General features: G+C 38.9%; 1 protein-coding gene across 2 annotated transcripts in view; it reads right to left on the bottom strand.

Annotated features, from left to right (window-relative positions):
• Positions 1-25959, bottom strand: part of LOC131067560 (uncharacterized) — a 213518-nt gene that overhangs the window by 161590 nt on the left and 25969 nt on the right. For both annotated transcript variants that reach the window (XM_059213045.1, XM_058002637.2), the window contains exon 6: positions 2194-2328. In XM_059213045.1, the coding sequence (XP_059069028.1) occupies positions 2194-2328 (135 nt within the window). The remainder of the gene's footprint in view (positions 1-2193; positions 2329-25959) is intronic.

Genomic DNA, 25959 nt, shown 5'->3' with positions numbered 1-25959 from the left:
GCTGCAAAGATAAGTGTCTAATAAAAGACAACCTATTCAGGCAGCACAACAACAAAAATTAACTTAATGCAAAAGTACACAACAAAAGTAGAACTTAGACGATCTGACATAAGATGGCAACGAATATCAAATTTTATAGATAGATAGATAGAGAGAGAGAGAGAGAATCATATGGCTGCAGTTATAACCTAAGTCACCAGGTTCAGCCGAATTTCATCCTTGAAGTTCAAAATTCGCCGAACTTCAAAAAAAAATTCGTTGAAATTCGCCGAACTTCAATTTTTTTTAATTTTTTTTTTTTAATTTTTGGCCTTCTTCTTCTGTCTTTTCTTTGATTAAAACCCATTAACCCGTTCTTTCTTCAGGATATTTATGTCTGTTAGAACCCTCAATTAGGATGAGAAAAAAAATGCTGAAGATGATAATTGATTACCCAATCAGTGAGGTATTCCAGTATTTGGTGATTCTGTTACTCATAAGATGAGATAAAGATGTTACTTACAATAAACCTTATTAGCAATTCATATGGAACCATCCCCCATATGAAAGATTGGTTGTTTTATAGAATATATCTGGCATATTTATACATATGGCGAACTTAATTCGAATTTTATACATTTAGAATTTTTCCCTCATCGAACTTCATTCGAATTTCAAAGTTGTCGAACTTCGAATTCGAATTCGAACCTGGTGACTTAGGTTATAACAGATCCATGTACAAAAGGAAAGTCCAAACCAAGATTCACACTCTTCTCTATGTCTGATTTTCAATCTGTTTCATCCATCCTCCTCACTACTCTTCATCAATTGAATCATCCTTTTATAGGGATACTTTGCTATCACAAGAAGGTGCAAACCACAAATATGTGATTATGTCCAATGATCCTCCCTAGGACCGATTATACAAATTGGGGGATCTTACAAGTTGGCACAAAATTCAAATATATTGGTGCACAATCTACGTGAGGCTGCTATCTATAAACAGAACATGCCATAACTCACAACACAAGAACATATTCAAAGTCTTATTACAATAATCTTATTTCAATTTGGAGGCTTCAAAGAGTGTTATGTGGAACTGCACACGTTGATAACTGTTTGTACCTCTGTGTGAGTACCTAGAGGTATTTGGCAGGAAAATGGATCTCCACTAATAATACAAGATCTGCAGCAGGAAGGGAAATCTGCAAAAGACAAACATATACTAAAGATATATTTTTGCATGACATGAGTCAAGGAACGCTAAGATGTTATTGCATCACTCTATTAAATGCATGTCCCTTGTTAAAGAACACATCTAGATGCAATGTATGTTATCAATGATATGGCTAAATGGAAAGATAATAGACAGCAGCAAAGTACAAGAGCAGAATATATTACAAAACCCTTCAAGACAGCCTATCTCCAAAGAACAGCACACAATGCAAGCAAGCCCCCAAGATACCATAAAGTCCCCCTTAAAGCAATCATAGACCCACCTACTGCTGCCTATATTTCAAGTAACAAGGGCTAATAGGGACATTGCTTACTGAGATATCACAAACTTTGTATAATATTCTAAGTTCTAACCTTGACAACCTTTGTTCTTCTTGCATTTTTTTCTTAGTAAGTAAAGTTTACCTTTCTGCAGAGAAGTTGAATTGCTAGCCTACACCATCCTCTATGGTTATCTTCTACCAGCCCTTATCTCAGCATATTTCCCATCAAGATATGTGACTGGTGATTTAGAGGATTCTATTTTGTGTCAGCTATATATTTCAAATCGATGAATCAGTAAACTATCCACCTGAATACTTGGTGACTCAAAATTTTGTACCAAATGCATCTAATGAGTTGCAAACAATAAAAAGAATGACATCTAGTAGACTATTTCCACGCACAGATCGTTGGACGATATCAATAAACTCTACATTTATGAACTTAAATGATGCAATAAATTATCCAAATCCGTGCAAGAATTTCATCTGTAAATTCTGGTATTTCAAAACAATGAAAGCATTCCAATTGTGTTTACAAAATTCTAACATATAAAATTTCGAAACCTTCATAATCCTACTGGAAATACATTGCTTCAAATTACTAGGCAGTGGAACATTCAGTGCACAAACTCCAAAGTCGACATCTACCTTCAAGTCAAACACTAACATACATTTAAGAATTCAACATCTATAAATCAATAGCCAAGATTCTCACCATCAAATCAAGAGGCAATGGCAACTCCACAGAGCAAACTCCAGGAATTCGTCCTTTTCGGAGAGTCAGAACCAAATGCTTGGTAAAAAAATCAATATCCTCAATCTTCATATGTGGCTCATCAATAAAGACATTCTGCAACCAACAAGAGAGCAAGAAATAAATCTAGATGGAAAGAAACCACAACCCTGAAAAATCCAATGACTGAAGCAATGAATAAAATGGGGTAGCAGCCCCATCAATATAATAAAAATGAAGTTTATTGTTGCCAAGTCTTAATTTATCTTTACTTAAACAAAAAAAAAAACTTAGTACTATTTTATGACATGATACAATATTGCAAACCACAATGAATCCTCTAAAGCCAATGCTTTAAAATACTACCTATTTCTATATATTTTTGAACTTAATTGCCACAGAGAGCCTATTAGCAGCTTGACATATTCAAATGTGAAAACCATCTGTCTGTAGCAGAAAAGATCATATAATAAACAGGAAAGCTGGTGTTAAAAGAATAAATATGATACTATGTGACAACTGAAGATAAATAATGAAGGATATTTGTATAAGTAAAGCATATGCAGAAACTGTCTGTCAAGCAAAAACTAATACCCTGGAAAACATCTGGTTATGATTACATTGAGTGTTCTTCTACAAAAAATCTGTAAGATAAAGTAATTCTTGTATGGATTCCTTTGTGAAACTCCCTAAGTAGCTTGAATTTGAGCACAAACATTTTTGTATCAATTCAGATACTATGTTCTGCATATGAGCAAGAATTGCTGCAACTTTAAGTAGAGAATAGGTGTACATTGCCTGGTGTTATATGACAATAAAATATTCACTGTTGCAGCAATGTAATGACTTTGAAGCAGTATTCTATGGGAACACATCCACAAGGGTCCAAGTGATGTCCCCAATATCCCTGCTGTCCCAGGTACTTTGAAATTAGGTGGGGACACCTCATTTTTTCAGAATTGAACAGCTTGCATTATGTGTGCATAAAAATTTACAGAAACATAAGAATTTAAGGAACAAATGCTAAAAACCTCTAAAAAGGTAAACGGGGGGATGACTGTCATTGAAAATTTGACACATTTTCCTTCCTTTTCAAAATTTCATCTTATTGTAGTTTGTTTAAGTTTCCCCACACCATCCTTGAAATTCAGGAAAAAATTTACTGTCCCTGAAACTATGTCCCCCTGTCCCAAAATCTTGGAGAAATGCCGCTTAAAAATTGGCAAGCTGCTTAATAGGATCATTTCAAATATCTTTGCATGATCAATTGAAGCAAGATTTGTAGAATTTCAAAGTTTCTGCTACATATTGAGAAACTTCTGATCCTAGTAGTAAGTTTCTTCATGCCACAGTCCAATCTTCCCATATTCAACTATAAAATATATCAAACTCCTACATATTATGTGGACTAAAAATAAAAAAATTGCTGAGAACTCACAAATTCGCAAGTCAAAAACAGCAGTGAGTTACCGACAATATTTTATAAAACTCATGGAGATTTTTGATATAAACTCGGGATTTTTCATGAAAAACTCACCTAAATCAATATAAAAAAATCACACCTAATGTTAAAAACTTTTTATGATTTTGCATTTGAGCACATGATTGGCAATTATTGGTGGCGGTTTAGGGCACAAAATTGGAGACATGAAATACCCAGGTTTTCATTGCATTTTTTTTTGGCTTTTCCTTGCAAATTAATTTAGAAAAGGGAGAGGCCTACAAGCTTCAAATTTAATATGTTAACCTATAAAACTTTAATAATATTTAAAGTTGAACGGCCAACCAAGAGACAATATGATGAAGGGTACTCCCCTTACAAACACAAACACACAACAAAAACAGGGCAATAGACAAGAAAATGCAAGAAAGAAACACTTGCTTTCTATTATCTCAATGAAATGAAATTACAACATTAAGAAAATAACATTCTATAGCCACATGGGCTTTCTCATCACAATGATCTGATAGACAAGAAAATGCAAGAAAGAAACACTTGTTTTCTATTACCTCAATGAAATGAAATTACAACATTCAGAAAATAACATGCTACAGCCACATGGGCTTTCTCATTACAATGATCTGCAAGCAAGAGCCTAAATTTGCACTACTGGAACTATCTTTTGAAAAAACCCCATTTGTCTTATTTATCCAAAATGTTAACTGCCCTAGTATATTCTAGAAAGTGTAACTCCCATCGGGCGCCATAAATCTAACCATCCGTTTTCCTGCTCAAGAAGATATTTTAGAATTTTGTGGATTTTGGTAGTACAACTTCTTGGGGTCATAACTTTTGATCCGACCGTTGGATTTTCAATTATCATATATCGTTGGAAAGCTCTCAAAAAGGCAATTGTTCACAAATATTTTGAGCTTAATTCATGTTTTTAGGCTACTAATATGTATATATTTATGATAGTTTGAGCTTAATTCATGTTTTTAGGCTACAAATATGTATAAATTTATGATTTTTATGTTTTTAGTAAAAATGTACCTAGAATGTACCCAACCTCAAAGAAAATTTTACAAAACTAACGTACCATACGCACATACCAAATTCCAATTTCAATTCCAATTTGGTAACTAAGATAAGATGTATTGCAACTTTAAATGACCTACAATTCTCAAAAATCTCTCCCTTACAAATGAGAGGCAATGGGGTTTATATAGAGCCTCAAAAGAAATGAATGGCTCATATTGATTCAAGATCAAGGGTCAAGATTACAAGATAAAACCTTAATTAGGGTTTGTTACAACCACCATTGCATTGGCCAATGACAAACGAGGGTAAGTAAGATAAATAATATTTCATGTAGTGCCATGTGTCACTTATTCCCTCCTTGAATGAATGCTGACTTGGTACCCCTTTGATTGGACGAATGGTGACTGGGATGCCACCTTAGCCTGCCTTGTAGACTAACTTATCTTTGGACATTCCTCGTGATGCTTGGAATTCCTTGTGATACTTTGCATTTCATTCTTATGTTAGGGAATTCCATGAACTGTTCCCAATTTTCCCAATCTTGGAAATCTGAAATATTTCCTTCCTTGATGCACTTTGGTATTGAAATTTCTTGATGTAGTTCCTAATTGCCTTCCTTCATTTGTTCACCATTAAGGTGAAGCTTTTTTCATGTTTGATCTAGTTTGCATCTTCGCCTTCCAGAATCTTTGTCCCGAAATCCTCATCCAATCTTTGAAGTGTTGATCTTCCTTATCCGCATTATTTGAGTTCCCTTGCAATATGCATCCTCCTTCACCTCAAGCCTTGATCATCGTGCTTTCCTTCCTTGTAGCAATCCTGCAAAACTAATAAGTATCGAATCAAACACCAATGTGATAAACTTGATTTCAACCTTGATGGGAAATCCATCCACATGACGAATCAGTCCACAAAACATCCGCATTATCCCTGTCCATTCTTTCACTTCGTGGAAATTTGATGCCTATCTAAACAACTTCGTTATTGATCTTCATTTGAATTGATTCGTCCCTTCCTTTGTAATTTTGTCCTCAAGTGGAAATCTGACCCTCGTCAGGACTCACTATCCTTGAAATTTTGTTTGACTTGATCACTATTCGATGGAGTGGAAATCCAAACCCCATAGGGACTTTCTTCCCAACATTTGTCCCAACTTGTGATAGGTAATCTGAACAATCAATTTAACTTAGATTCCAATTAGAAAATTGTAACACCAATTCTAGAAAATGTGAAGGTCTGGATTGAAATCTGGAAAATTCTTCTCAAGAAAACCTTATTTTCAGACTTAGGATAAGTCTGATTGCAATAAATAAGTCAGAAGCCCAAAATCGTATACCCAGGTCTGGAAACTCAGAAAATCAAGTATTTGAGCCCAAAATCGTATACCCAGGTCTGGAAATATCACTTGGAGGTCTGAAAACACTTAGAAAGTGACCAGTTTTTTATATCAAAGTTGTAATAAAAGTCTGATTTTCTGAAGACAAAATCTGAATACGTCCTCCAATGTCTGAAAATACTCAAAAAATGGTGTATTGAAGTCTGATTTTTTTATTCTTAAATCTGAATACACCCTCTGAAAGTCTGAAAATGGCTCCAAAAAGTTTGAAGATACTCCGAAAATAATCAAAATCAGCGGCTAGAAGTAGTCACAGCCATGTCACATGCTTGCATTTGAATTAATTTTGCCCCTCAAAACTCAGAAATGGTCACATCTGGGAACAACTACGTGGCTGGTGTTGATGTTGTAGCTAGGTCAGATCCCTTCTAGGATCGACCTAGCACTTGTAGGTGACTAATTGGCCTATCGGCCTTAGTCACAATTTATGTGCATTAAATATAAATTGTCTTGAAACGTGTTGATGGGGCTGACCCTATATTGGGCGCCAAACTTAAAAGCATTTTATTGTAGTTTATTGCTCCTCTTGTAAGCCGACCTACGTCAAATAAGTTGGCTAAGACACATATATATACAAGTCTCAATCATGCATAATACACAATCAGCGAATACATTCATTCATTCAGCGATCTCCTTCAGCAGTGATCAGCGAACTATTCCTAAGGACAGCGAACTATCATTCAAGGTCAGGGAACTATCATCTAAGGTCTGCAAAGTCTTTCCCAAGGACAGCGAATCATCTCCTAAGGACAGCGAACTACCTTTTACGGACAGCGAATCCATTCAGAGGCAGCGAATCTTCTCCATTATCAGCAAATGGTGTTCATGATCTGTCTTCCTTGATCAGCATTCAAGCATATTGCAGATAAGTTCATTGTACTGCTGTGCCCTAGTTTGGATTCATCACTCTACTGTGCATATACAGCTATTCTAAGTGCTTCAAGTGTTGAAGCAGATTTGTAAAGACATACTGATTTTGTCTAATAACATCTGAGATTAATTGTTGGGTTTTTCACCTCCAAGAGGGAGGTTTTCTCAGGGTATTCTGGTGTCTTTTGTGTTCCTTGTGTTGGTTTTTTGTTATTGCTATATGTCTGATCTAAAATTAACATGGTATCAGAGCCAAGGTTGATTCGATTGTAAGCAGACTGTGTGATAGAAGCTCTCCTACTTCACCTTCTTCATGCCATTTCCAGCATTCAAGATTGTAAATGTATTTCAATTTTCTATTCAATGAGCAAGATATATAATGTTATTGTATCTTTCATGTAATTGTCAATTCACAATATAATAAATCTGATTATTATATGGTATGTTGCAGATGGAGAAAGAGCATTTAATAATAAAAAGTTTGAAGATACTCCGAAAATAATCAAAATCAGCGGCTAGAAGTAGTCACAGCCATGTCACATGCTTGCATTTGAATTAATTTTGCCCCTCAAAACTCAGAAATGGTCACATCTGGGAACAACTACGTGGCTGGTGTTGATGTTGTAGCTAGGTCAGATCCCTTCTAGGATCGACCTAGCACTTGTAGGTGACTAATTGGCCTATCGGCCTTAGTCACAATTTATGTGCATTAAATATAAATTGTCTTGAAACGTGTTGATGGGGCTGACCCTATATTGGGCGCCAAACTTAAAAGCATTTTATTGTAGTTTATTGCTCCTCTTGTAAGCCGACCTACGTCAAATAAGTTGGCTAAGACACATATATATACAAGTCTCAATCATGCATAATACACAATCAGCGAATACATTCATTCATTCAGCGATCTCCTTCAGCAGTGATCAGCGAACTATTCCTAAGGACAGCGAACTATCATTCAAGGTCAGGGAACTATCATCTAAGGTCTGCAAAGTCTTTCCCAAGGACAGCGAATCATCTCCTAAGGACAGCGAACTACCTTTTACGGACAGCGAATCCATTCAGAGGCAGCGAATCTTCTCCATTATCAGCAAATGGTGTTCATGATCTGTCTTCCTTGATCAGCATTCAAGCATATTGCAGATAAGTTCATTGTACTGCTGTGCCCTAGTTTGGATTCATCACTCTACTGTGCATATACAGCTATTCTAAGTGCTTCAAGTGTTGAAGCAGATTTGTAAAGACATACTGATTTTGTCTAATAACATCTGAGATTAATTGTTGGGTTTTTCACCTCCAAGAGGGAGGTTTTCTCAGGGTATTCTGGTGTCTTTTGTGTTCCTTGTGTTGGTTTTTTGTTATTGCTATATGTCTGATCTAAAATTAACATGGTATCAGAGCCAAGGTTGATTCGATTGTAAGCAGACTGTGTGATAGAAGCTCTCCTACTTCACCTTCTTCATGCCATTTCCAGCATTCAAGATTGTAAATGTATTTCAATTTTCTATTCAATGAGCAAGATATATAATGTTATTGTATCTTTCATGTAATTGTCAATTCACAATATAATAAATCTGATTATTATATGGTATGTTGCAGATGGAGAAAGAGCATTTAATAATTTCGATGTTCTTCCCACATTTCACCGATCGATATATATATGCAAATAGAGGAGATCAAGCAATACCTTGACCGGTCATGTCTATTAGACATGACCGATCAAGATATTACTTGATTGTGCCTCTTCAAACCATAATCGAATTAACCGATACCAATTGGTGTGTATGCAATTAACAATAAACCCGATACCAATCGGTGTGCTGTGCATTACGATTTGTAACCGATGTTAATCGGTATTTAGGCATTGGTTAAGAACCCGATTGTTAACCGGGATTTATATGCAAGGTTATATATATGAATTGAGGGATATAATCACAGCTAGATCGAATATCATGCATACGATTATTGATATAAGATAAAATGAAAATAACATATCGAAGAGTAATTATAATAATCATCAGACAAAGGAATGATATCTGAAGTCTTATCATAGTCTATCGATGAGATAGATGATTGAATGAGAGACTTCATTTATCTCTCATTCAATCATTTATCTTACCGAGGCTATCATGTATCAACAAAGATGGTGTACGATTTGAAAGTTGAAGACAAACTTGAAGGAGCCTCGAATTTCACTTCTTGGAAATTTAGAATCCTTGTCACCCTCGAAGAAAATGACCTTCTGCAGTTTGTGCAAGGAAAGGAACAGCCTGTACCAAAAGATAAAGATGAATTACTTCAGTTCAAGAAGAATGTTGTCAAAGCCAAGAAGATTATGATCGACTCCGTGAAAGATCATCTTGTTCCTATCATCTCCAAGATGTCTTCAACCGGAGATATGTTCAAGGCATTGGAAGGGATGTATGAGATCAAGAGCACAAGTAGAGCACTTGCGTTAAGACAGCAACTTCATCATGTCAAGATGATGAAAGGAGAATCTGTCATCACCTACTTCATGAAGATTTCAGATTTGAGAGATCAGCTCAGCGCCATTGGAGATGAAGTTGTGGACAAGGATCTTGTCATGCTTGCATTAAATTGCCTTCCTCACTCTTGGGAGCCATTTATCCAAGGCATAAGTGGGAGATCCAAATTTCCCAAGTTTGACCGCCTTCGTGCTGATTGCATTCAAGAGGAATCAAGACTAGCTGCAAGAGGAATCATCAAAAGCTCTCATGGTGAAGACTCTCATGTTCTTGCTACCCAGACCGTCAAGAAGAAAGGAGGAAATAGGAAGAAAGGCAACTTCAAGAGGCATAGAGATCAAAGATCTGAATCTGCTCCTGATTCAAAGAAGAATAAGATAGATCTATCCCAAATTCAATGCTTCAGATGGGACAAGTTTGGTCACTTCGCAAGAGATTGTTTGTCAAGCCCAAAGCAACAAGGAGCAAACCTCAATGAAGTCTCAAATCAGAAAGAAGCAAAAGACAACTCCAGTCACTTCCTCTTCATTTCAGCAATTAGGGTTAACGGCTCTAAATGGGAAAAGGTTAAGTTATTTTTCCTCACACAGAGATCGAGCATTCAAACGAGCGAATTTCCAGAGCATTTTAGAGTTCAAAGGCGATTTGAACGAGCACTTTCTTTCAAGGCAATTTGATCTCCCGATAGCTTTTCAAGGTATTTTCGTGTTTGCAGAAACCCTAGTTTCATGTCTGGTCATAATGGCTTCATCTTCATCCAGCATCGACACTCCTTTGGTGGTTGTGAAACCTCCAAAGCCTACAGGATCTACATTCCAGGTCAGAGGTATATAGAGGTTAGCAGAGATGTTGCATTTGAGGAAGATGTTTCATTCAGAAAATCCAACGGTTCATGCATGGAGATAGATGATGAAGTTCATGAAAATCCTCAAGTCATGGACATTGATCATGCTCCTGAGATTCAGAGGGAGTCTACTGAAACTATAGCAGAAGATGATCCAATTGAACCTTTGGATCCTACTGATGGGCCTAGAGACATTGTTGTGAATCGAAAGAGACCTCTTTGGGCAAGGAACACTATGCAGGAGACAGAACAGTTTGCGGCTCCTAGAGGCACATTCAGAGAAAGTAAAAGACCTGAAAGTAAAAGACCTCATAAATTCTCTAGCTATGTTGCATTGATGTGTAACATTATTGAGTCTAAACCTTTCAGTGTTGAGGAAGCTTCCAATCAGCAAGTATGAAAAGATGCTATGGATGAAGAATACCAATCCACCTTAAGAATGATGTTTGGGACATTGTGCCTAGACCTAAGGGAAAGTCAGTTGTATCTTCCAAGTGGCTATTCAAGATTAAGCATGCAGCTGATGGAAGCATTGAGAAATACAAGGCTAGATTTGTGGCTCGTGGTTTCTCTCAGAAAGAAGGGATAGATTATGAAGAAACATTTGCTCTAGTTGCTTGATATACTTCCATCAGGACCATCATTGCCATTGTTGCAGCTAAGGGATGGAAGCTACATCAAATGGATGTGAAGACATCTTTTCTCAATGGTGTGATTGAGGAAGAGGTCTACATTGAGCAACCTGAATTGTGATTCATGGGAAGGAGTCTCATGTGAGAAAATTGAAGAAAGCATTGTGCAGTCTTAAACAGGCTCCTCGTGCATGGTATGAAAGAATTGACAAATACTTAGTAGGTTTGGGTTTTTGCAAGAATGATGTTGATCTGAAACTCTACTTCAAGGTATTCAATGGTGAAATGTTAATTTTGGTACTATATGTTGATGACCTATTTGTTACTAGGGAAGATCATCTCATCCTTAGATGCAAGGAGTTGAATCCTGAATTTGAGATGAAGGACCTAGGTCTCATGCATTTCTTTCTAGGCTTGGAAGTATGGCAAAGGCCAAATGAGATTATTTTGAATCAAGGGAAACATACCATTGATATCTTAAAGAGGTTTGGAATGTTAGATTGCAAGTCTATGCCTACTCCAATGGAACTAACTTGAAGAAATTGAGGGAAGTTGCAACTAGTTCAGATCTTGTGCATCCTACTATGTACAAGCAGTTGATTGGATCCTTGATGTATCTAGTTAACACTAGACCGGATATTTGCTATGATGTGAGTGCACTTAGTCAGTTCATGTGTGAACCGAGACAAATACATCTAGTTGCAGCCAAGCACATCTTGAGATACTTGCGTGGCACAGTTGGATATGGCTTGAAATACCCTTCTGGTGTGAACCTGAGTTTAGAAGGCTACTCTGATTCTGATTGGGCAGGAAGTGTAACTGATCGAAAGAGCACCTCTGGTTGTTGCTTCAATTTGGGTTCTACTATGATTTCTTGGTCTATGGTCTAGCAGGAAGCAGCCTTCAGTGGCACTGAGCATCGCAGAGGCAGAATACATTGCAGCATGTGTGGCAGCTCGCGAACCAGTGTGGCTTCGGAAACTCCTTGCAGGATTGTTCGGGCAATCCTTGGAGCCTACTACTATTCATTGTGATAACCAAAGCTGTGTGAAGCATTCGGTTAATCCAATGTTCCATGACAGATCTAAACATGTTGAGATTCAATACCACTACATCAGAGATATGGTACTGAGGAATGTTGTTCAGTTGAGATACATTTGCACTGAGGAGCAGACGGCTGACATTCTCACCAAGCCCCTTGCCAAAGTGAAGTTTGCGCATTTTCGAGACAAGCTTGGAGTTGTGGAGAATGAAGTCCTTGCTAAGAAGGAGTCTCAGCATCAGTGATTTCCTGAGATGTATCATAATGCATTCTTCTCTACGAGAGAAGTTTGAGGTGCAAGCCCTTGTTAATGCATTCTTCTTTGCAAGAGAATTTTGAGGTGAAAGCCCTTGTTCCACCCTCTGCGAGTAGGTATGGTGGATCCACCCTCTGCGAGTAGGAATGGTGAATGTCATGTGAAAGACTCCATGACTTGGCACTTGTGTTTATTTACCCTTTGGGAGTAGCCATGGTGAACATCATGTTGAGATGACGGCATCACGTTTACATGATAGGCACTTGTGTTCATTTGTTTTCCATCCATGGGAGTAGCCATGATGGACCCACCCTCTGAGAGTAGCCATGGTGGTGGTCACTGTGACTCAGATCTTGAGAAGGTCTCCTCCCTAACTAAGAGGGAGTGTTGATGTTGTAGCTAGGTCGAATCCCTTCTAGGGCCGACCTAGCACTTGTAGGTGACTAATTGACCTATCGACCTTAGTCACAATTTATGTGCATTAAATATAAATTGTATTGAAACGTGTTGATGGGGCTGACCCTATATTGGGCACCAGACTTAAAGCATTTTATTGTAATTTATTGCTCCCCTTGTAAGCCGACCTAAGTCAAATAAGGTGGCTAAGACACATATATATACAAGTCTCAATCATGCATAATACACAATCAACGAATACATTCATTCATTCAGCGATCTCCTTCAGCAGTGATCAGCAAACTATTCCTAAGGACAGCGAACTATCATTTAAGGTTTGCGAAGTCTTTCCCAAAGACAGCGAACCCTCAAAGATCACCGAATCATTTCCGAGGACAGTGAATCATCTCCTAAGGACAGCAAACTACCTTTTAGGAAAAGCGAATCCATTCAGAGGCAGTGAATCTTCTCCATTATCAGCAAATGGTGTTCATGATCTGTCTTCCTTGATCAGCATTCAAGCATATTGCAGATAAGTTCATTGTACTGTTGTGCCCTAGTTTGGATTCATCACTCTACTATGCATATACAGCTGTTCTAAGTGCTTCAAGTGTTGAAGCAAATTTGTAAAGACATACTGATTTTGTCTAATAAGATCTGAGATTAATTGCTGGGTTTTTCACCTCCAAGAGGGAGGTTTTCCCAGGGTATTCTGGTGTCTTTTGTGTTCCTTGTATTGGTTTTCTGTTATTGCTATCTGTCTGATCTAAAATTAACAGGTGGAAATGAAGTTTCAGTCTGAAGACAACCTGGTCTACTCAGTAAAATGTCAAAAATGGGGTCCGGAAGTATACCACAAGCCTGGAAATACTTGGAAAGAAGTGTAGATAAGTTTGATTTTCAAATTTCAAAGTCCGAATACACCTTCCAAGTCAACAATGATTGCCCAAAAGTCTGTAGACAACCTGCAACTAACATGAATCAGCATTTTGAAGTAGTTGCAACCATATGAAATGATTGCCTTTGATGTATTTTACCTCTCCAAGGTCAAGATGGCCAAATCTGGGTGCAAGTAGAGGGCTGGTAATAAAAATTTAAGTCTGAAGACATGTAATGTCCCCATTTTACCTGTGATCACTCAGTTGCATATTTTTGCCTGTTAGCCATCTCCGCAGGCAATTACAGAGGCTAGGGGATGATTGGCTTTACCAAGAGGAGTCTATACTTAGCCACTTTTTGTCCTTGGTGAGCTTAGGTTACATAGACTTTATAATAATTCATTATAAAGTTACTTTTTCTATAATTAGTAAAATTATAAAGTAACTTTATTAAAAAGGAAATTAATAAAAGTTAATGATGAATTATAAAACGCCCCTTGGCACATTTCTCTAGAAGTTATAACGTTATAACTTAATAATATGGCCACTTTTAATGAGGATTTAGACCCTCAATGGGTCAAACCACTTAGGGGAAGTTATTTTTTAATAAGAAGAAACATTTTAACATGTTTTTTGATGCCAAGAATACAACCCTAACCCCAAATTCCAATTAGGGTTTGAGGAATGTTTAAAAGACATTGGGGGCAGCATTTTATTTATTATTCATTGGATATTTGACAATTTCTTCCCTGGAGAGCTCTGCAGCAGCAAGCTTGATTGGCGTTTCAGGTTGAGAACAAAAACTCTCACCCTTATTCAATGTGTGGCCGAAAATCCATTCACCTTTGTATTGAAGGAATCCTCTTTGAGGTCATTTGGGGCCAATATCTGGAGGAAAATTCATACTTTCAGCAAGAATAAATCATCTACAGCACATTTGAGCAGATTGGAATAGATTGGTGAACATTTTCCAGCAATTATTGTGCTTTTAATGCTGGCCATACCATTCCCAGGCTGGTTGTACCCTCTTTGCTTCTCCTATGAAGCCAATAAAATATATTAGAGGGTTTTGATTCAGCAGTTGGAGCGTACGCGAAGGGCGTACGCGAAGGCGCGAAATATGTACGCGAAGGGGCGAAGGGAAGCGGTGGCGCGAAGGGTGTACGCGAAGGCACGAAGGTAAGCGGTGGCGCGAAGGGCGTACGACGAAACGGTGGCACGAAGGGTGTACGCGGGTTTTAAATTCCGAATGCAATTATACTTGCAAAACACGAAGCATGAATAAATGGAAGGAGAATGAATTTTCAGTTTGGAAGTTGGGAAGAACACATTTGCAATTGGTTTTCTAAATCCAAATGCAAACTTATTTACAAACTGAAAATCGAAGGAATGGACGAAAAAAAGGTATTTAGGCATGCGGGAAATGACGAAGATGATAAGTACGGATGAGGGAATTGGAAGCGGATAGGTAAAAATGAATTTCGGGAAGATCACTTGGAACTTTGTCATGCCAAAATGGGAAGAACCTTCAACTTGCAATCCGGATTTCAAAACCCGAAATTGGGAAGAACTTGATTTTTTCGTCATTGAAACTTGATTTTTGGACTAAAGAAGCTTAAGTCTTTGTCCAAAAAGGGAAGAACACATCTTGAGGTAGAACTTTTCACACTTGCAAATTTCTTTGCAAGTTGGGAAGATTGCAAATTGGGAAGAACATATTGGGAAGAACATATTTTTCTTGTTTTGAAACTTGATCTTTTGGATCAAAGAAGGTTAAGTCTTTGTCCAAAAAAAGGAAGAACACAAATTTTCCTCTTACTTGCAATTGGGTTTCTAAAACCCGAATGCAAGTAAAGGAGGAGAATTTTCAAAGGGGAAGAACAACTTTTACTTTACAAATTTCTTTGTAAAATGGGGAATTTCCTCTCATAAACCCAATATGAACATGAACAAAACTAAACTTAATCAAGAAAATGCAAGGAAAGAAACAAGAAAGAAATACAAAAATAAAAATTACCTTGCAAAGATGAGGAGAGATCCAAGCTTGTAGAGTCAACCAAACATGGAAGATGAAACCCTTTAAATAGAATTTAAACAAAGGAAGAAACTTAGCCACGCATGGTGACCAAAGAAAAACCGATTTGCTATAAAAATGCCATGAAAAATGCCAAGGAAGTAGTTCGAAAATGATTTGATTCATCATTAAATACAAGAGAAAGCAAAAATGATTTAGGATTGAAAGCATACCTTGAATGAGAAAGGTGCGAAACTTGCAAAAAACGTGACTGGTTTTTAGGGCGTTTTTGCAAATCGATTACCAAAAATGCGCATAAAACGGTTTGAATGAAGTTTGGAATCCAACGCATTTATGATTGAATCAAAAACGCCTTAGGAATGGGTAGATTTGAACCTCCAAACCATGGCAAATGGCATGAATGCAAGATTCAGAAAAAAAAAACGTTGAAGAAGACAAATGGCGAAAATCAGTTTGATAGATGCATAGAACAAGGGTTTGAATCCTTCAAAGTTGCAGCAAATCTACATTTGGAAGGAATCCCTATCTTTCCTCCAAAAAATTCGAACCCAAATCAGTTTGCAAAGGCATGGGAGAAATTTCGGGTTTTAGAAATGAAACAACAAGTTTTCAAAATGTTCATATTTTTGCCTCTAAGGCAAATTTCGGGTTTTAGAAAAGGAAATACAAGTTAAATTACTAGTAATAGGGAAATAGAATTCCCTTTACAAGTGATTTTACTTAAAACATGTAAAGGGATTTTAAAATCCCATTTACAAGTTCTATTTAAAAATAAAAATAACTTTAAGTCATAAAAACATGTAAAGGGGTTTTAAAAACCCATTTACAAGTTTTACAAAACACTTAAAAGTCATTCTACTAGTAAAGGGGGTTTTAAAACCCTTTTTACCAATTTTCCAAAAACTCGCAATTGGAGGAAAATTCCCCTACAAGACTAAAAGCTTCAAGGGAGTTTTGAAAAACAAATTACCAATTACTGGTAATCGTCGAAAAATTCCCCTACATTGAAGCAAAAACATAGCAAACGGACTCCAAACGCGACGAAATTCGAAACGTAGCTTGGGGATGGATCAACGATCGATCCAGTCCAAGGATGGGGCAAATTTTTGCCTCGGGAAGCATGCCATAGAGTAAAATTTTTCATTTTTTAACAAAAATTTCCATGTGATAGTCCAATTTTTGAAATCAAAAATTGAGGACAACACGGTGGCGCGAAGGGCGTACGAGGAAGCGGTCGCAAAGGCAAAGGGGGTGTACGCGAGCCAAGGCGTACACAGCACAGAGCCAAGGCGTACGCAGCGCAAGGCCTAGGTGTATGCCTTAGCCGCGGGCGCGGAGACTGTCTTCAAGGCCACAGCGTACACAGACTTAGTTGCAGCATACGCAGTGAAGGGATAAACTTGTTCCATCACCCCCGCAGTGTAGACGTCAGCGAAGGTGTTCAAAGCCACAAAGGGGTCCACCACTATAGTTGCACAATAAAGGAGAAGCATATGCCAGCAAGGCACAATATGCCAATATGGTGAAAGGGAGTCACGGCAACCCTAGAACGGGAAGTTACGACATAAATTACAAGGCCCGTACTTCTAACAAGCAACCAATGGCCACTCCAAGAACCAGCAAGAAAAGCCAAGAGAAAGCACAAGAACAGGTAACGGTGGAGAACCTCACGTTTGAAGGAGTTGTTGGAAGTGAGTGTAGAAGGTGGTGGGAAAGCAATGAGGAGGATCACCCCCTGAAAAATTCATTGAGGAGAGTAGAGGTTGACAAAATGATTTTTATGCCTATCTTCAATTTAAAAGAATTTGAACCCATTCTGCGTGCCATGGTCCATGGATATGAGCGGGATAAGCATAGATCAGTAATCGACTATTTGGGACAAACGGTGGTCATTTCTTATGCACCCAAGGAGTTCAGGAAGGTTTTCGGAATTCCAAGTAACGGTGATTCAGCTATGAAACCATCAGCAAGAATGTCTACAGAAGAGAAGAAGCGGCTACTGGAACACATCTGTGGTAATACGCTGACAGAAGAGCAATGGGACAATTTGTGGCAGAATAGTAATAGAAGGGGCCTGAAAAAATCCTACATCACCTCACCAGAGTGGAGATGCGTTGTGGATGTCCTGAAGAGTAGGCTAACAGCAGCAAGCCGAGCCTCCGGTGTTGCCATATGGATGCTACGCCTCATGTACAGACTGAGCAACGGCAAAATATACAACTGGGGTCGGGCCCTTTCCAGCCGGATAAAGGAGGCCATGCTCCTTAAACACAAAACCCTGTACATGCCCCATCATATCATTGCCCTCTTCTTGGAAGCATTGAGAACCCAGGTGGCGCTGGAATATAGAGGAGTTTTTGTGGCCTCGAATCGGGTGGAGCCCTACAAGCCAGCCATGTACTATTGGTTACACCTAGACACTTTTACAGTAGTACCCACAGAGACACCCCGGAAGAAAGCAAGGCAAGAACCTACAAGGAGCACGGAAGATGGAGGGGAGGAAGATGACAACTCTGAGGAAGAGGCAGAGATGGGGGAAGAAGAGACATATATCTCATCTTCATCTGATGAAGACGAAGGGGAGTTCCGTATGGAACAAAGCCACACTATGCATGGATCAAAAGGTGATAAGGAGGATAGGGCAGGCCCAGAAGTTGCAACATTGGAACCAATGGGCATGGTACAGGAAGGGGGGCACGTAGGAGGTCTGCTGCAAGTAGGGCCGGGAAGCCATATGGGGGGCATACCAGCTGTTCCAGGATGGGGAGTAAAGAAAAAGGTACTTTTCAAACCGGCACAGATTCCCACCACGGCACACTTGGTGCCAGGGGTCGCAGGGACCCCATCCCAGCTAATAGACTTGAGGAGACATAGTGCAGGGGCCCACACTCTCCATATAAACACATCAAGGGGCGTGGAAGCCGCTAGAGTTGTCGCATTAGTAGTGACACCTATAACTGATTCTCCCGCAACCATGGGTGAAGGAAACACAGAACAAGAAATGCACCTGGTTACAGAAGAGCTAGAAGTAGACATGGGGAAGGGAACAGAGGAAACAGACATGGAGGCGGAAAGACAGCCTGCTGGCCAGATTTCAAATGGACATAGAGGTTCCACCACCATCACCATCATTGGGGTTTGACCAACAGGAGGAGAGCTCGAGGATTGGAGAAACTGGGAAAGGGCACACCCCGTCTTCACCAGCAGAGGGTGTCGAAGGGTTTGAAGCCGTTGCGCAGCATTTTCTTTCAGAGTTGGAAGTAATGAGGACAGCTACACAGAGGATGATAGATCATTCTCAAGGATCCGATGTGCCTGCTATAGTGAAAGCAGCAGAGGCACTGATGGCATTTATGGCAGAGGGCTGTGAGAGGGAGAGTTCTCGGAGAAAATGAGAAACCAAGGTTGGCCCGACAAGGAAACTCTGGAGATGGTACCAAACTGGGGAGTACCACAGATTCTTAGAGGGCATACAGGAGGAGATCAGGAGGTGATGGGAGCTCTCACTACCATAGAGCGGACCTTCCATACTACATTCTTCCAGCTCCAAGGAATGACCTGGAAAGCAAGCAAAATGGAAGGATAACACACCTTATCCCTGCAGCGAGAGATTGAGCTAAAGGAAAGAATCAACACTCTAGAACAAGAAGTGGCACAAGAGAAAACCACATGGCTGGGAAAGGAACAGGAGTTGGCTGCCTCTGAGAAGGACCGAATGGATGCACTCAGGCTTCTTAAAGCAACTCGAGGGAAACAACTCGTTGCTGAAAGAGATCTGAAGACCCTCCGAGAGTGTGCCACGACAGGAACAGGGACGTCCTCTTGTCCCTCTCAGTAGATAGTGTTTGTTGTTATTCTGTTGTTTTGTGTCGTCTTCCAGACGACAAGTTTTGGGGGGGATGATGTAAGCCGGTTAATTAGTAAATAAGGCTTTTTGGAAATGTATTAAAATAAAACAATAGTATTAAGTTATAAACTACAGGGTAGTTGGTTGTCTGACGGTTGATGGCCTAACCAACCGCAAACTCTTTATATGTAAGCTTGTAGCACATTTGGAAGGACATTCTGGGGGAGATTAATATGATATACATCTGTGTTACATGTAATATATATCGGCATACTGTATTGTGGGTTGTTGGTTCCATGATAATGTTCTATTATGTTCTGGTGTTGTGATTCGGATCTTGGTGTTATGTATACTACAACTCAATCCACTTAGGCTACTAAAAATGTCTTAAATAGTCATTCTCTTGAATTTATAATTTGCTGCTATAAAATTTGAGTTCTGAAATTTTATTTCAATCAGTTGTTTCTTTTATGTATTGCATTCTTTTGGCGAATTTTCATTGGCATAAGCAAGCAAAACCCCAAAAACTAAAAAAAACATCAAAATTCACCTCAAAACAATAAAACAATTCGCTGGTCAAAGATTTGAAAGCAAACAAAAAAATTCAGACTGGATCAAATTCTCAGTTGGCATCTTTCAAGACAAGTCTGAAAATGGAGTTTCAAACTTATAATAACAATGGAAGCTTCACCAAATGTCTCCAAAACTCACCAAAATGAATGCACAAGTGAAATCGCCCAAGTGTGGAGGAGCTGGAAATGGAAGTTAGTCTGAGGACAGTCTGCAACAATGGAGTTTCAGACTTATAGCAGCAATGGTGAACCCAGAAAATGCTCCAAGATGACCCCTCAATCAAATGAAAATGGAGTTTCCAGCCAACCATGGAGTCAAAGTAACTTCCAACAATGGCGCCCAGCTCTGATCTGAATAAAATGACAGCCCCTTAGCATCAATGGTGTTCAGCAATATCATCTAAAATCACCCCAAAGTCTGAAATTTGCACCATCTATCAAAATTTTGGTCTCTCCAATGGTGGCACCACTTCTCAAAATTGACAAAATATATATGTTCCACGGGGACGCGTCCCCTGCCCTTTTAACCTCATACCCGTACCGGGGAGGAAACAAGGACGCGGGGACGGGAGTTTGTCGTTTCCTAAGTGTCCCCTTTTTGGCAAAAACACAGGGGACGTTTCGGGGACAGTTGTTGGGCAGTAGGGGACAGCAGGGGATGACTAGCTATCCCAGGGACAACCAGGGGACACCCAGGGACAGTTGGCCGTCCCCTGTGGCCCAATATTTTTATAAGTCCAAAATAAATTAAAAAACATTTTTAATTTACAATAGAGGTTCAGCTGGCCCCACCAAGACCCCAAATAAACATTAAAATATAGCAAACCCTAATCTAATGCATAAAACAAACAAAATGAAGAAAAAGACACTCATTTTGACATTTGCAAAATAGGAAAAGAGCAGCAAGAAGAGAAGAAGCAATTGGTTAAGGAGTGAACAAAAGTTGAAAGAGGAATTGGTCCAGCTCCTCTACTGTAGAGAGAAATTGGTCCACATATACCTTCATCCAATCAGTCAAGAGGAACCACCTTACCTCTAGACGATCAGAGAAGTTAGTGGTTGTTAACAGTGCACTGCAGCTACAGGATCGCCAGACTCTTGGGTATCGTCAGACTCCAGCCTTACATTGGGATGTCAATCCTGAAGATGCTATGCAAGTTGAGGAGGACGAGACACCTCCAAGATTGCTTGGGGTTTCATTGGTTGAGGAGGCAGCCCCTCATATTGATAGTGACTCAAACAGAGACTCTAGCTCTAATCTTGATTTAGATTCTTCATCTTAGACCTACCATGCGCTAATTATGGACAGCAATATATTTTCTTAGTTTATCCTGAGTCTTGACATTATGATAGACAGTTGATTATGGACTTCTATGTTTTAACTTTTCTATTTACAGTTTATGTCATCTCATAGTTATGGATGTTTATGACATATGTTTGTTGGCAATGATTGATAAAAGCATTTGAATTTTGGTAAAATGTTCGTCAATTCTCTTGTGAAATCTCAATTCAAGTCTAATGCAATGTATTGATGTCTATGATGAATGCTTTACCATTGTTACGATATGCATATTTGAAATTTCTCTATATTTGCAAAAAAAACCCTATTTTTTTTACAATCATCCCCTGCCATCCCCCGAATATGACCCAAAAGTACCCCTGTACCGGAAACACATCTTGGCGTCCCCTGTCGTCCCTGTCCCCGAAACTCCGTGGAACATAGCAAAATATGGCTCAATCAGCAACAAAAGCTTGTTGTAGCCTCCTCCAATAGCAGTGCCTAGGTGAAATTATCCTCCAACCTACAACTCCAGCTCAAGAATGTTGTCCAATGGACACTCCACCAAAATCGCCCAGCTGGAAAAAACTCCTCAATCAGCCACTTAACTGTCACAAACAGCACTTATAATATTATTTAAATTGCTGGGTAGGCTCCTTTAAACTTGTTTTTGCCTTGCAACTTCACCACACAAGCACTGTGGGATAAAACTTTGCCTTTTATACTTGCCTGGGAAAATTGATTTGCCTTAGGAAAAATAATTTTAATCATTAATAATCATTGCAAATCATTAAATAATTATTTTTAATTATTAAATAATCGTTGCAAATACAAAAACAATTAAATTTGACCCCACTTGCATTTAAAATCATTCAAACATCATCAAATTTGACCACTTGGGGAAAATCGCCCCATATCTAAATAAAAATCCAGATGAAAATTCATCACAAATCATCATAGTTGCCATTTGGGGAAAATCGACCCCCATCTGGACAAAAATTCACGCATAAAAATCACTTCATTGAGTCCAAAATTCACCTTTTGGGGAAAATCGATCCCCATCTAGAAGATTATCCAGATCAAAAATCAGCATAAGTCACACTTGGGGAAATTTGCCACACACCAAGACAATCATCTACATAAAAATCCATCAAACTTGTTCACAAACTGTCTTGAGGAAAATCGATCTTCATTAGGATAGGAAATTTCATCCGCATCAAATTCATCTACATTCCAGGGGAAAAACATGGGTCATCAGGATAATTTCCCACACTTAGTCAAAATTTTAGCCTCCTAGTGGAAAATCGCCCTCCATCAGGAACATGAATGGGGCAAAAACAGGGTCCATCGGAAATTTGGGGGAAATTCACCTCCCATCAGGATTTTGAGTGGAGGAAAACCATGGGTCATTGGACATGTGGGGGGGAAAGCACCTCCCACCAGGATTTTTAACCTTTAGACCACTAAAATATGGATTTTCATCGAGAATTTAGTGATTTTTCACTCAAAATCATCTGGACACTTCATATTTCATCGTTACGCATCAGGTCTTAGCCAAATTTATCAAAATTTGAGTGAGAAAATAGGGATTTCATCAAGATAAAGTGCAATTTTGGCTTGAGTAATCTCCTAGGAGCAAGAAAATAACCCCTAAAGGAACTTTTAATGCTTAGGCACAAAAAAATCACCAACTGAGACACATTTAGACACATTTATGCTCAAATTGAAACTCAACACTTAGAAGGATAAATCAATACACTGAGGCAACCTGACACTTAGGACCATTTTAACAATTTTAACATCCTTCCAACATTCTAACCGACATCCTCCCATAAGCAAAGGCTAAAACTAGGAAACTAGGCAAAAAATCTACTCTAAAAAGCAAAAAGTGAGGGGTCCCCATCTACAATGGGGCGATGTGTGAAAACGTCACAACAGGCTTCAAGGGGGTAGGTAGTCTTTTTAAAATCAATTGATGCCTCCAATGAAATAAAAAATACCAAGAACTTGTGCAACATGTCGGATGAGGTGGAGATAGACGTCGGAGTGGAAAATGTCATTCAAATAGTAACCAACAATGTAGTTGTATATGTGGCCATTGGTAGACTTCTAGAGGTGAGGCACCCAACATTGTTTTGGAGCCCTTGTGCTGCCCACTATCTTGACCTACTCTATAAGGACATAATGAAAATAAGTTGGGTGAAGGATGTGGTTGAAGATGCAAGGAATATCACAAAGTACATCTACAACCACACACAAATCCTAAATCTTATGAAAAAGCACACTAATGGCAAGGATCTCATGCAATCAAGAGCCACACACGTTGGCATTAATTTCATCACCTTGTAGCTTCAATGCCCAACCTTAAGCGCATGTTTGTGAGTGAAAGGTGGTTATAGAGTTGTCATGGTAGGAAGGTTGAAGCAGAGAGGGTCATGAAGACCATTTTAGGATAGATTTGCCAAAGTCACGGAGGAGATCATCAATGTAAGTTTTCAAGCTCCAATTTCTATTTTTCTAATTTTCTAGTTTTACAATTTGTGGATTTTGTAAAATTTTGATTATTAAGTGTTAGAACTATTGGTTAGGGTTCTACAATTGGTGGATGGTGATTAAAATCCCATGGGGTATCTATACAAACCATAGATAGGGCCAAATAGGTAATTCAACATTTATATGGGTCGAATAAGGCCAAATATGAACCCATTTGGCACATTATTGATCAAAGGTGGAACCGACAACTCCACCGACATATTCATGTTTCGCCTACTATTTGAACCTCAAGTTTTTGTTCTACCCTTATTTCAAAGCAAATGTAAAGGTTATGTTTAGCCTCAACACATCTATTGAGAGATTGATTGTTGATGACAACCTTCAAGACCTCATGCTTGATGAAATGGAGGGTTATAAGGGGGCAAAGGAATTATCTTATCATTCTCTTGTAGGTCATCTAGAGCATACATGTCATTGAGGGTCCATGAATATTCACTAACAATAGAAGGAAATGGCCTATTAATGGGCTCTCTCGGGTTAATCCAAACGGAAAAAACAGAAACAAAGTGGAGTGGCTTAAACCGAATCAGGGATGGATAAAAATCAACTTTGAAGGTGCATCAAAAGGGAATCCACTTCCATCAAGTGTCAGATATGTTGTGTGTAATTGGAAGGGTGATATTCTGGCCCTCAACACGAGATGGCTTCCAGAAGGGACTAATAACGAAGCAAAAGCCAAAGCGGCATTATGGGTTGTTCGGATGGCCAAAAGACTAACTGTATCGAAGTTACATCTTGAGGGGGATTCATTGATAATTGTCAACGTCCTCATCAAAAGAGAAGCGTTGTCGTGAAAGTTGAATAAGTTTATAGAAATATTAAATAAAGAATTAAATGAATTTGAAAACTTTCAAATTTCTCACACTATGCAGGAGGGCATTACAGTGGCGGACCCGCTATCAAAAGTGGGGGCATCATTAAATGTAATGCAAGGGAGGGAGGTTTGGGAAGATTTCCAAGGATTGAGCTGTCACACGGGGAGGATATTACACCGACGCTTGTGTGGGAAAGATGTTTGTGAATGGCCAAGATGGGCAGTGTGGGATAAAAGGACATTTTGGGCCTTTTTCTCCTTTCAAAGCAAGCTGGAAAGAGTGAAAGTGAGGGCATTTTAAGTTGGTGAACTATTGCAGGAGGGTAGCCATGGAGGCGAATTTCACTCTCGTCGCCCAAACAGCAATTGACCTTCCTCAGCAAGATTTCGGAGAAGCGTTTGTATGGAATTTTTAAACATGAGGAGCCAATCTTCATTCAAATCCTAGATTTATTACTCGGAGAGGACTATATGCGGTCGGAATTTAGGTTCCAAACCAATGTTGATGTGTTGTCTATGACGGTGGCCTGGGGTTTGTAATTGGGCACCAAGGAGGAGGTGGAATAGGTGCTTCAAGCCTATGTGACGGAGAATTACCTCTTTGAACTAAAATCTCTGCTAGCAAAAGTTGTTCCAAGGAAGGGTCTAAGAAGGCAAGTGAGTGAGGGCATCTACACAGGAGAAGAGACAAAAGAATTCAGACCCTTCATTCTTTAAGAGGATGGGATGAACAAAGACAAGCGGCAAGAGGAGGCCCTAATTGGTTGGGAAGGCCTAAAGGAATTTGTTCGGGAGAAGGAGATTGAGCAGCGGTGTCTCTGGGAGGAAAAAAGGAAATGAGGTGGGGAAAGTGCAAGCTTCAACCCAGAAGACTACTGGGTCAATGGACCTGGGAAGTCAAAGCTGCAAGGAGCCAAGTGATCACAATCATAGCTGGAATGGAGTCAGGCGTTGTGTGTGATTTTGCCCACAATTTTGAAGTATTCATAGTTTTGATAATTTCATGTTATTTGTTTAATAGGGGTTTGGGAGTGGGTTTACCCAAAATTTTGTAGCATCTGTAGATTTTTTGAAGTTCATGTCAATATGCGTACAGGGATTTGGTAATGTCAATATCCGTACAGGGATTTGGTAATATTACAATGTAAAAGTGTAGTCAGGTGACCATTTGGTCTATGGTCTCAAGATATGGCGAATGTTATATACAGAAAATTATGCTCCATAATATGTATGAATGAGCTCAGGAAGGTGATGGTTGTTTGGGGCAGTCACTATATTAGAATGGTGGATTCGGACAGCAATACCTTATGGTTTTAAATGTACTCTTTATTTTCTAATTAATAAAATCATATATTACCGATCAAAAAAA

Source organism: Cryptomeria japonica, chromosome 10, assembly GCF_030272615.1.
Source record: "Cryptomeria japonica chromosome 10, Sugi_1.0, whole genome shotgun sequence".
Classification (NCBI taxonomy): Eukaryota; Viridiplantae; Streptophyta; class Pinopsida; order Cupressales; family Cupressaceae; genus Cryptomeria; species Cryptomeria japonica.
The sequence above is the reverse complement of the archived record's forward strand: the minus strand, read 5'-3'. Positions and strand labels throughout refer to the sequence as shown.